The 13,254-nt window shown below is 34.9% G+C and overlaps 1 protein-coding gene across 4 annotated transcripts in view; it reads left to right on the top strand.

Moving 5' to 3' along the window:
- KANSL1L (KAT8 regulatory NSL complex subunit 1 like) overlaps positions 1-13,254 on the top strand; it is a 151,139-nt gene that overhangs the window by 56,349 nt on the left and 81,536 nt on the right. For all 4 annotated transcript variants that reach the window (XM_034955052.4, XM_034955051.4, XM_034955054.3 and 1 more), the window contains exon 4: positions 10,957-11,154. In XM_034955052.4, the coding sequence (XP_034810943.3) occupies positions 10,957-11,154 (198 nt within the window). The remainder of the gene's footprint in view (positions 1-10,956; positions 11,155-13,254) is intronic.

Below are 13,254 nucleotides of genomic sequence, written 5' to 3'. Positions count from 1 at the left end.
TGATATTGTATATAATTTTTAAAAATCCTTCCACTTTCAACTTATTTGTGTCATTGGACTTAAGTTGAATCTCTTGTAGACAGTATAGAGTTGGATTCTGTGTTTTTATCCATTCTAATTTCTGTGTTTTGGGGAGTTTAATCCATTTACACTTAACGTAATTACTAAGAAGGATAGACTTACTTCTGTCATTTTGCTATTTTCTATATATCTTATACCTTTTTTGTTTTTCATTTCCTGCACTACTGTCTTCTGTTATGTTTAGTTGATTATTTTTTGACACTGAAATGTTTAAATTTCTTTCTCATTTCCTTTTATATATATTCTGTAGATATTTTCTTTGTGGTTGCCCATGGGGATTACATTTAACCTCATAAAGTTATTACATTATAATTTGAATTTATTCCAGTTTAACTTTAGTAACATATAAAAACTCATTTCCTTTACAGCTTTGTTCCCACCCCTTTTGGTTGTTGATGTCACAAAATTATATCCTTATACTAATGTGTCCCAAAGCATACATTAATAATTATTTTAAATATATTAGTTTCTTAAATTATGTAGAAAACAAAATGTGGAGCTACAAACCAAAGTTACCACAAGTCTAGCTTTGGATCTATTATTTTTTTTAATGTACTAGTTATTTAAATCATGTAGAAAGCAAGGAGTTACAAACTAGTGTTACGATAATACTAGCTGTTATAATTATGCATGTATTTAACTTCATTGAGATTTTTCTTTCATCATACAGCTTTAAGTTACTATCTAGGTCTTTCATTTCACCTTGCATGACTTCTTTAAGTATTTTCTGCAGCGTAGGTCTAGTGGTAAATGACTCTCTCAGCTTTTGTTTACTTGAGAGTGTCTTAATTTTTTTTATCTTTGAAGGACAATTTTCCCGAATAGAATAGGATTTTGGGTTGGCCAGGGTTTGTTGTTGTTGTTGTTGTTGTTATTTTGTCTTGTTTTGTTTTGTTTGTTTTTTGCTTTGAATATATTGACCTAACTGCCTTTGGACCTCCAAAGTTTATCATAAGAGGCTACTGATAGTATTACGGAGGATCCCTTGCATGTGCTTCTCTCTTGCCGCTTTCAAGATTCTTTCTTTTTGTCATTCAGTAGTTTGATTATAATATGTTTCTTTGTAGTACTCTTTGGATTCATCTTATTTGGAGCTCATTCAGCTTTTGATATTTGTAATCATGTCTTTCATCATATTTGGGAAGTTTTTAGCCATTATTTCTTCAAATATTCTCTCTGCCTGTCTTTCTCTTCTTTTTCTGGAACTCCCACATTTATATGTTGGGCCACTTAATAGTGTTCCACGTGTCCCTTAGACTTTGTTCACTTTTCTTTAATCTGTTTTCTTTTTATGCTTTGCACTTGATTATTTTTACTGTCCTGGCTTCAAGTTCATTGATGTTTTTCCTGCCTGTTCACATTTGCCTTTGAATACCTCTAGTGAATTTTTCATTTCAGTTATTATACTTTTCAGCTCTAGAATTTCTGTTTGGTTTCTTTTCAGGTTTTCTATCTCCATATTGATGTTTGCATTTTGTTCATAACATCTTTTTCTTGACTTTTTCACATCATTTTTTTAGCCTTTTGTGCATCTTTAAGACAGTTGTTTTAAAGTCTTTGTCTAATAGATCTTCCATCCTGTTTTCAGGGACAGTTTCTGCTTATTCTTTTTTTTCCTTTGAATGCTCCATTTTTCCTGTTTCATTGTATGCTTTTTGTTTTTTTTGTTGTTTTTGGAAACTGGACATTTGACTCTAATAATGGAAATCAGATTCTTTCCCTTTCTGCAGGACTTTTAAAATCATTTTTGTTTATTATTTTGTTTTTCTCTATTGTTGTAGGTTGTCGGTGTGGCAAGAATAAGCCTGAAGTGTATAGTTAAAATCTTATTTTTTCTGAGCCTGCACGTTTTCTTGGAAATGCCCAGTTGCTTTCTAATTTTCCCCATTGATGCAGTTGTTTTAAAATGTCCTGCTTTTAATGTCTGGCTCCCAAAAGGGGAAAAGAGAAAAATGAAGAGAGGATTTTTTTTTAAAGGGTGCTGGCCCTTTAAATCCCCAGGAAGGCCTTCTGCCAGAGGAGGAGGGAATTGCAATAAAAGGAGGGAGGTACTACAAGAATGGTTGCCTCTTTGTCTGTACCTCTGTGATCAAAGGTTACAATCAGTGATCAGAACACAGATCCCTAATATTTGCAGAACAGGGTCCTTTTCCCCTACCCTGACTTATGCAGGCTGTATATAGATTGCTTCAGAAATGTATGAATGGCTGCCTGCCATGGGACTACGTGTGGGGATGGGTAGCTGCTATTGTGCTAAGAGCTAAAATTGATGAAAATTAACTGCACATTTACTGTCCAAGCCTGCCCTTTGAACTTGCAAGTCTTCAGTAAACTCCAGATTTTTGAAGTAATGACATTAGACAGATTCTGCCAATGCAGGTGGTGTCTAGGTGGGGTGACAGATTCCTGGTGGTTCCTGTTCCAACACATAGAAACGATAAATATTTGTGGTGATGGATATGCTAATTACCCTGATCTGATCACTATACATCATACGTATTGAAATATCATTATATATACCATAAATATATACAATTATTGTTTGTCAATTAAAAAATAAAGTAGAAAGAAATAAGAGACATGCACTGAAAGGAGTTTTTGACATTTGGGTCTCTGGACACTTAAACTTTGTGTCTTTGTACATCTCAGAATATCTTCATTTTACCCTCACTCTTAAATGGTATTTTACTTTGGTGTTAAATTCTAGTTTGACAGTTATTTTTCTTTAGCACTTTAAAGATGTGTTTTATTGTTTTGTTTGATACTGAGGAGAAGTCTACTGTCAATGTGATTATTTTTCTTTTCTGGGTACTGTCTTTTCTATCTGGTACCTTTAAGATGTTCTTGTTGTATAAGGTGTAAGGAAGGGATCCAGTTTCAGTTTTCTACATATGGCTAGCCAGTTTTCCCAGCACCATTTATTAAAGAGGGAATCCTTTCCCCATTGCTGTTTTTGTTAGGTTGCTGCTATGAAGACACATGTACATGTCTGTTTATAGCGGCACTATTCACAATAGCAAAGGCTTGGAACCAACCTAAATGTCCAACAACGATAGTCTGGATTAAGAAAATGTGGCACATATACACCATGGAATACTATACAGCCATAAAAAATGATGAGTTCATGTCCTTTGTAGGGACATGGATGAAGCTGGAAACCATCATTCTCAGCAAACTATCACAAGGACAAAAAACCAAACACCGCATGTTCTCACTCATAGGTGGGAATTGAACAATGAGAACACATGAACACAGGAAGGGGAACATCACACACCAGGGACTGTTGTGGGGTGGGGGGAAGGGGGGAGCGAGAGCTTTAGGAGGTATACATAATGCTAAATGATGAGTTAATGGGTGCAGCACACCAACATGGCACATGTATACATATGTAACAAACCTGCACGTTGTGCACATGTACCCTAAAACTTAAAGTATAATAATAATAAAATTTTTAAAAAAAAGTTAAAAAAAAGAAGAAAAAAGATGTTCTTGTTTATTTGATGTTCTGCATTCTTACAGGTATCAAAGGATCTTTATGTTGCTTGGTACTCAGAGTACACATTTTTAACTGTACAGTTCACTGAATTTTGACAAATATCTACTCTTGTAACCATCACCATGATCATAATGTAGGACATTTCTATAACCTTCAAAAATTTCATTCCTTCCTCTTTGCAGTCAATCTCTTTCCTTCAGGCTCCTTTCTCTGGCAACCACTAATCTGTTTTCTATTGCTATAGTTTTGCCTTTTCTAGAATTTCATATAAGTCAAATAATAAAACATTAATCTCTATTTTGCTCTTTCACTTATCATAATGCTTTCGAGGTTCATCTGTGTTGCTGTATATATAAGTAATTTTTTCTTTTTTATTGTTGAGCAGTATTCCACTGTAGGATTGTACTATAATTTGTTTATCTGTTTCCTAGGTCATGGAAATTTAGGTTGTTTTAGTTTTTGGCTATTATGAATAATGCTGCTATATATATTCATCTGTAAGTTTTAGTGTAGACATGTTTTTTTTTTCAGAGTCCACATTCATTTGTTTTAATTTCTTTTATATTTTTGAGACAGGGCCTTGCTCTGTTGGCCAGGCTGGAGTGCAGTGGCATGATTACGGCTCACTGCAGCCTTGACCTCCCAGGCTCAAGCGATCCTCCCGCCTCAGCTTCCTGGGTAGATGGGACTACAAGAATGCACCAGCGCACCTGGCTAATTTTTGTATTTTTGGTGGGTATGGGGTTTCGCCATGTTGCCCAGGCTGGTCTCAAGCTCCTGGGCTCAAGCTATCCACCTGCCTCAGCCTCTTAGCCTCAGCCTCTTAAAGTGCTGAGATTACAGGTATAAGCCACTGCACCCAGCCCAGAGTCCATGTTTAGTCCAAGGTGTTACATCTTTCTTCAATTCTAGCATATTCTCTGCTACTATCATCCAAATATTGTATGTTTGTCAATTTTTTTCTCTTCCATTTTTGTGAAATTCTCATAGATTGAGAGGTTCAAACAAATTTTTCATGTCTCTTAACCACTCTTTAATTTTTTAATCTCATTTGTCTCTCTGTACCACAAGGAATTCTTTACTGTCTTTTAATTTGCTAATTCTGTCTTTGACCATATTCTGCTTAGACTTTGTCCTGTATATTGGCTTTTACATTGGCTTTTACTTTGTGATAATGCTTTTTATTGATAATTTCTAATTAGGTCATTTTCAAACCTGTTTAAAAACATAAATGAAAAGGAATAGGTTTCTAGAAATTCAAGGCCTTACGAAGTTAGCAAAACTGCCTCTCTCTACACTTTATATGATAAGAGATAGGATTGAGAAAACCTTTGAATAATAAAGGACCAAAGTGATTTGGAGCTAAATATCAGACTAAGGATACCATCCTCTGCAAAACCTTTGAGCTGGATAAAATTACACTTAGTGCAGTGGAGGAAGATTAAGAATGTGGATTTTCCATCAGAACTTAATAGCTTATGAGAATCCCCACAAGGAAGCAGAGAAAGAGGAACAGGAGAAAGGAGTATGTAGGTAGGTATAGGGGTTAGAGGGTGAAAGAAATATCCTTTGAGAATGCATCAGAGAACTGTGGGTGTGATTGTCAGTACATGGAACTGCCTGAAAACAGAGAGATGGGAAGCCTTCTGAGTTTCTGAGTGAGTTCTACCAAAGAAATTACAAGCTTGGCCTATAAAAAGCCTTTTACTGGCCAAGACTTAAACCAGTCCTTAGGACGCCAACCTTCTATGAACAAGAAGCAGGTTAAGAGCTTTGCAGTTCCTAAAGAAGTCAAAAACATTTACTGATATTGCCAAGGAAGGTAATATAAAAGAAAGAAGCTTTATATTTATATTTATATTACCAATATAAATTTTAAATTTATATTACCAAGGAAGGTAATATAAAAGAAAGAAGCAGGCTGATTCAGGAGCCATAGAGAACAGTGAATAGAAAGAACCCTTTAATAGGAAGCACAAATTAGGGCCTAATTAAGCCATACACCTAGGGTAAGAAGCTCTCACAATATTGGTCCAGCAGAATGTTAGCATTAATATAGACCAATAGCTGACATATATTCTTTATTCTTTACATTTCCAAGTGGGAATGTTCATTGTGATCTGTTTTCCCAAAGAATCAGTGATACAAATGAGTTCTTATGCAATCTAAATATTGCTAAATATTTATTTGTAACCTTGTTTTTGTGGGAAACAGTATTCTATATGGTCATACTATAGACATCCTGGAGATAATCTAATATTGAAGGTTGATAGGGATAGGTCTGAAAAGGAAAAAGCTGAGAAGGGAAGGGATCAGAGTCCTTGAACCATGTAGTTTGCCTAGCCTCTCCTAGGGGTCTGCACATCCACAAAGATTAATAAATTTTAGGCTCTATCTATCATGAGTTTATATTCTGGTAAGGGAGATAAAACCTATAATCGTTTCAATATATGTAATATATTCGGTAATACCTGTTTTTTAAAAAAATTATACTTTAAGTAGAATACCTGTTTTTCTAAGATATTTGAAGGGCCATAGAGAGAATACTTATGGGTAAGAGGGTCAGAGAAAACATTAAAAGAAGAAAGTGACATCTCAGTATGACTTTGGGGGATGAACAGTAATTTTTTGATGAACCAATGGAACTAGAAAAAGGCGTTTTTTACAGGTTTGAAGGTGTGAAACAACATGATCATTTTCAGGAATCACAAAGTAGTATGGTATTTAAAGGAGCAGAAAGTATGTGTTATACAAGAAAAGGAACAAAAGCTAGGAAGTGATGAAGTATGTTTAATACTTGGTAGCAATTAGTGGTGGTGTCTATAGGAAGGTAGGAAGAAGGATAGACATAAAACCTTAGGCTTACTAGTTCTGTGAGATTTGAGGGAACCACATTCACTAAGTGTTTCCCGATGAAAGTTTATTAGTTACTTTTTCTCATTGTTCACTGTTATCTTTACAAGAGCCTTCAGTTTACAATTTCCCAGTCGTTTCAAGATCACCGCATAATCTCTCCTCTTTGATCATTTTCCATTAAGGATATAATTTCACACGTTTTTTATAGCAAATAGAGTTCTAAGAATGAGTCAAGTATAAAACAATTTAGATATTTCAAAGAAAGTGGGTTTGCAGTTAAATTGATGAATAAGATTTATATTTCAATCTAGACAGTCTGATTCATAATCCTTTAACTTAAGAAAGGATATTTTAATATTCAATATTTTCTAAGCAGTACTGTATACTTCTTGTTTAAACTCTTTTAAAAGCTTGATTGCATGTTTATATAACATCTACTGGAATAAATTGTTTTAAGGAAAGACATCTAAACTTCCCTGTAATAACTTATATGACCTTACCTTTTTCTTAATTCAGGATAAATGTGTATCTGGCCCTTTGTTCCTTTAAGAATATCATTATGTTTATTTTATGGAACATGCCACAAAATTAGGTTATTAGAATACAATGTTTTTGTTATTTTAGTAGTTTCTCATTACATTTATTAGGAATTAATCAAAGTGTTTAGTTGTTTATACGCAACTTAGTTGAAATGTTATTATATAAGAAAAACATCACTTTCCTTGCTCTTACAGCTTCTTGAATTATTGTAAGAAAAAAATTGAGAAGGATGGCCAGTACTGTCTTGAAATAGAACTTTCTGTTTAATGTATTTTAAATGTAAAAAAAATTGTTCTCAGTTAAGTTAGAGATAAAGGGAAAGGAAAGAGATTGAGAGATGCTGTTTTGTAAATATCCTGTTTCAATAAGTGCTAGTTTGTGCCTTAAGTCAGAAAACACATCATTTGCCCCTTTACCATTCTTCTTATGGTCTAAACTTTGCTCAAATTTTCAGAGGAGAAGGCCAGGCATGGTGGCTCAAGCCTGTAATCCCAGCACTTTGGGAGGCCGAGGCAGGCGGATTACAAGGTCAGGAGATTGAGACCATCCTGGCTAACACAGTGAAACCCCATCTCTACTAAAAATATTTTTTAAAAAATTAGCTGGGCATGGTGGCGGGCACCTGTAGTCCCAGCTACTCGGAAGGCTGAGGCAGGAGAATGGCGTGAACCCGGGAGGCAGAGCTTGCAGTGAGTCAAGATTGCGCCACTGCACTCCAGCCTGGGCAATAGAACAAGACTCTGTCTCAAAAAATATATATATATATATATTTTTTTTTTTTTTTGAGGAGAAGAAAGCAGTTATTAGCAACATCCTTTGGTGGTTCTTGCGACAGCTTTGTCAACATATTACAGATTCCTATATTTCCTCTTCTCCCTGCTTCAAACTTTCTAATAAGACAACAGATTCTTCTCACCCTCAGAAAAAAATTGAAATATTTTTCTTGGGAGAACACTGGCTATATCAAATGGTTTCTCTCTTAGATTTCTTTTGTTATCCTGCAGTAGGGGCTTCCACATTTTAAATTGTACCTTTTGTGTGTTTTAAATTTTTTATTTAAAGTTTTACTTAAAATTAACTTTGGTGAATTTATGTGAATAATAGAGATGTTGCTGAGGCAGTTCTTTTTTCACACAATGTTTTCTCTGTGAAGACCCTGCATTGTCAGGATTTCTCTTCTCAGAAACAGTTGATTTGCTTTCATCTTATGCTAGAGTTTTGACTTGTTTCAGTTGTTGTAACTCGTTTTTCTAAAAATATTTTTTGTCTTTCTTATCTGTGTTGTTTTACATATCAGAATATCCTTTTACTAATTTTTTTAAGAACAGAAACTCTCTGCTGTGTCCCCAGAGGATTAAATATAAATATTCAACCCTTTCCTCTCCATTCTTGGCAGTGGTGGATCAGAATGGGCCACTCTCCTCACACTCCAACAGTTTTGTCCAGGGTAGTAGTTTATGGAGGAAAAAACAGATTATGAAGTTGACTATGACAGTCTCCCTGGTTGAATTTTAATTTTTTTTTTTTTTTTTTTTTTTGACAGAGTCTCTGTCACCCAGGCTGGAGTGCAGTGGTGCGATCTCGGCTCACTGCAACCTCCTCCTCCTGGGTTCAAGCAATTCTTTTGCCTCAGCCTCCCAAGTATCTGGGACCAAAGGCTTGTGCCATGATGCCCAGCCAATTTTTGTACTGTTAGTAGAGACAGGGTTTTGCTATGTTGGCCAGGCTGGTGTTGAACTCCTGGCCTCAAGTGATCCACCTGCCTCACCCTCCCAAAGTGCTAGGATTACAGGCGTAAACCACCATGCCCTGCCTCCCTGGTTGAATTTTAAAAATATAATTCTTTATTAAACTAACTATAGCAGGCTTTGTACTTATAGAAAGGTAGTATTCTAAAGGTTTGGAAATAGAACTTTGAAATTCAGAGTAGAGTTTTCCCATAGATGCAGATTTATAAATATGGATTCTGAAATCAGACTAATCTATACAGACTGATATCAGACTAATCTATACAGACTGGCCCATACTATAAACTGGAATCAAACCAAAGACAATTGCAGTTAAATTGATAAGGTGGAACTTGTGTTTCTTTGACATGCAGGTACTTGTGGAGAAACCTAGTGAGAGTAGGTTTGAAATTTCCTCTTCTCCCTGCTTCAAACTTTCTAATAAGACAACAGATTCTTCTCACCTTCAGAAAAAAATTGAAATATTTTTCTTGGGAGAACACTGGCTATATCAAATGGTTTCTCTCTTAGATTTCTTTTGTTATCCTGCAGTAGGGGCTTCCACATTTTAAATTGTACCTTTTGTGTGTAGACTTGTAGAAATTTTGAATGGATACTCTCAAGAGCTTTTCAGACTAATGATACCATATCTATTATATCTAATTTAATTTTTTAAATACCAAATGAAATAAGAACTTTTGAGCATGTTTCTTCAGATTTCTTGACGGCTATATTTGTTCATTCTAAGAAAACAGTAATTGGGATCAAGTGGCTCCCCTTCTCCTTGGAAAAGTCAGCATGTTAGCACTATTCAAAATGTAGATTTTTTTAAAAAGCGCATTTACTACTTTTACCAAAAATTTTACTACAAAATAATAAAATATACATTTAATACCATAACTGAATATGTGCATTCTAAAGTTATATATTCTCTAAATTACATAGTGTAAACTAAAACTCATATATAACACATTATTATCTATAGGCAATTTCCGTCTTATAAATAAGACTTATGCATGATGTAGGTGGCCCACAGCAATCATTTAATTCATTCCATTTTTGAAATAATGCACACTAATATTAATGTTAGTTTATTTTTTATTACAAGAATATAGTATTTTAGCCACATTAGGAGTGTAATAATTTTCCAACTAGCCTATAGGAATTTATTAGCATTTTTCAAATATATATATATATATTTTTTCAAATATATATTATATATTTATATATGTAAAACCTGTGTGTATATAATATATATGTAATATCAGTATATATATAACATATCTGTGTATGTGTAATATATATATGGTATATATTACTGTATTATTTTCAGGAGGAAGGGTGGCAGAATAGATAGGAAGGAAAGAAATTTTACAGTGGGAACTGATTATGAAACCATTAAGATCATGCCTTTGCACTCCTTTTTTCTCTTTCTCTGTTGTCTCCATTGCCTCTGAGGAACCTAAAGTTGAGAACAGTTGGAGTGAGGAAGCTGGGGAATGGAGGAGAAAGCCGAGCAAACCAGTTGAGGAATAAGTATGTTTGTGAGTAGGAGGCAGAGAATACAGAGACAACTTGATCCCTATTCATTCCCCCAGTTCCTTACATTTCAGAATATACCCCATCAAAGTTGAAAGCTTGTGTCTTTATTATTAACACAGCTACCCTGAAAGCAGTGGGAACTTTGATTGGCCTAGAGAGTACTTTTTCTCAGTGGTGCAGTCCTATCCCTGGTTGCTGGCTGACAGCAACAGGGGCAGGGCTCCTTAGGGTGCTCTGAAAGGAGTTAGGATAGAGTTAGATTGTTGTTTGGATGTTTGTAAATTTGGTGTTTTAATTTATAAAATTGGGAGTGCTCAAATGTAAACCACAAATAGCAATGCTAGTGATGAAAATATCAGGAGATTCTATCAGGAAATATTCTGGATTTCAATCTGAAATGTCCATGTTCTGTGTATAATATGCCTTTTTTAATTTTAATATGTCATGCTTTTAATGCCAATAATTAAAACCAATTAGAAAAAAACTGCATGTATTTAAGAAAATATTTTACAAGTCCAACCTATCAACCATACATGTTATTTTAGCTACATGTGTTTTAAACCAGCCAGTTCTTTACAGAGTTAAACTATCAAGTTTATATTTTCTGAATTCCAAGAGATAAGTGGAAGCATAGATTCAAGTGCATTGTAGCATTAAAGGTGGCTTAATAATCAGTTTGTTTTCATTTCAACTTTCTCATTGTTTTTTGTCTAGGGGATAGTGGTCCTAGAAGAATGTCAGCTTCCAAAAGATATTTTGAAAAAACAAATGCAATTTGCAGACCAAGCAGCTTCACTAAACATTCTAGGGAATCCTCAGGTTCCCCAAGAGTGTCAAGATCCTGTACCGGAACAAGATTTTGAAATGTCACCAAGCAGCCCTACTTTACTTCTTCGAAACATCGAAAAACAGGTAAAGTCAAAGTAAGGATATCAGTGGTATGAAATGACTTTTCATTGATTTTGTAAACTATTCAAATAAACATCATTATATGTGTATCTTCCTGGCATATGGGTTATTAAACTAGGCCATCTGGCATTAAATACAATTAAAATATTTGACATATGACCAGTCTCCATTATAATACCAATATAATTTAAATTATTTAAATATAATATGTAAAGTAATGGAATTGGTATGGCTATAGGATGATAATTTATTTTTACAGGGATTAGAAAATCCTTTTTCTAACAAAATTGTTTATCATTGGATTTTTTTCAAGGAGAGAGAACAATTGTACCAGTTAATATGTCTGAATGGTTGTTTGACTAATTTATTGAACAAGATTTTTAGTGAAAGATAATATTGGAATATGGATTTGTTCATAAAAAATGATTATGTAAATGGAAAGTCAAGGAAGCTCCTAACAATTACTTTGATTCCAAAGCCTTCCTTGGTATCTAAATTCTATTGTGGATAACTCCACAAGCTTAATTATTCTGGCCAGTCTATCCTGTATCTGTGCTTGGAAATCCAACAATTTATTTTGATTTAGACTTTAGTGGCTCTTAAACAAACTCAGTTTCTAGGACTTTTTTTTATTATTATTATACTTTAAGTTCTAGGGTACATGTGCACAACGTGCAGGTTTGTTACATATGTATACATGTGCCATGTTGGTGTGCTGCACCCATTAACTCGTCATTTACATTAGGTCTATCTCCTAATGCTATCCCTCCCCCCTTCCCCCACCTCATGACAGGCCCCGGTGTGTGATGTCCCCCTTCCTGTGTCCAAGTGTTCTCATTGTTCATTTCCCACCTATGAGTGAGAATATGCGGTGTTTGGTTTTTCGTCCTTGTGATAGTTTGCTCAGAATGATGGTTACCAGCTTCATCCATGTCCCTACAAAGGACATGAACTCATCCTTTTTTATGGCTACATAGTATTCCATGGTGTATATATGCCACATTTTCTTAATCCAGTCTATCATTGATGGACATTTGGGTTGGTTCCAAGTCTTTGCTATTGTGAATAGTGCCTCAATAAGCATACGTGTACATGTGTCTTTATAGCAGCATGATGTATAATCCTTTGGGTATATACCCAGTAATGGGATGGCTGGGTCAAATGGTATTTCTAGTTCTAGATCCCTGAGGAATCACCACACTGTCTTCCACAATGGTTGAACTAGTTTATAGTCCCACCAACAGTGTCAAAGTGTTCCTATTTCTCCACATCCTCTCTAGCACCTGTTGTTTCCTGACTTGTTAATGATCACCATTCTAAATAGTGTGAGATGGTATCTCATTGTGGTTTTGATATGCATTTCTCTGATGGCCAGTGATGATGAGCATTTTTTCATGTGTCTGTTGGCTGCATAAATGTCTTCTCTTGAGAAGTGTCTATTCATATCCTTCGCCCACTTGTTGATGGGGTTGTTTGTTTTTTTCTTGTAAATTTGTTTGAGTTCTTTGTAGATTTTGGATATTAGCCCTTTGTCAGATAGGTAGATTGCAAAAATTTTCTCCCATTCTGTAGGTTGCCTGTTCACTCTGATGGTAGTTTCTTTTGCTGTGCAGAAGCTCTTTAGTTTAATTAGATCCCATTTGTCAATTTTGGCTTTTGTTGCCATTGCTTGTGGTGTTTTAGACATGAAGTCCTTGCCCATGCCTATGTCCTGAATGGTATTGCCTAGGTTTTCTTCTAGGGTCTTTATGGTTTTAGGTCTAATATTTAAGTCTTTAATCCATCTTGAATTAATTTTTGTATAAGGTGTAAGGAAGGGATCCAGTTGCCACAAAAGAGCCCGCATTGCCAAGACAGTCCTAAGCCAAAAGAACAAAGCTGGAGGCAGTACACTACCTGACTTTAAACTATACTACAAGGCTAAACAGCATGGTACTGGTATCAAAACAGAGATATAGCCCAATGGAACAGAACAGAGCTCTCAGAAATAATACCACACATCTACAACCATCTGATCTTTGCCAAAGCTGACAAAAACAAGAAATGGGGAAAAGATCCCCTATTTAATAAATGGTGCTGGGAAAACTGGCTAGCCATATGTAG

Source organism: Pan paniscus, chromosome 13, assembly GCF_029289425.2.
Source record: "Pan paniscus chromosome 13, NHGRI_mPanPan1-v2.0_pri, whole genome shotgun sequence".
Taxonomy (NCBI): domain Eukaryota; kingdom Metazoa; phylum Chordata; class Mammalia; order Primates; family Hominidae; genus Pan; species Pan paniscus.
The sequence above is the reverse complement of the archived record's forward strand: the minus strand, read 5'-3'. Positions and strand labels throughout refer to the sequence as shown.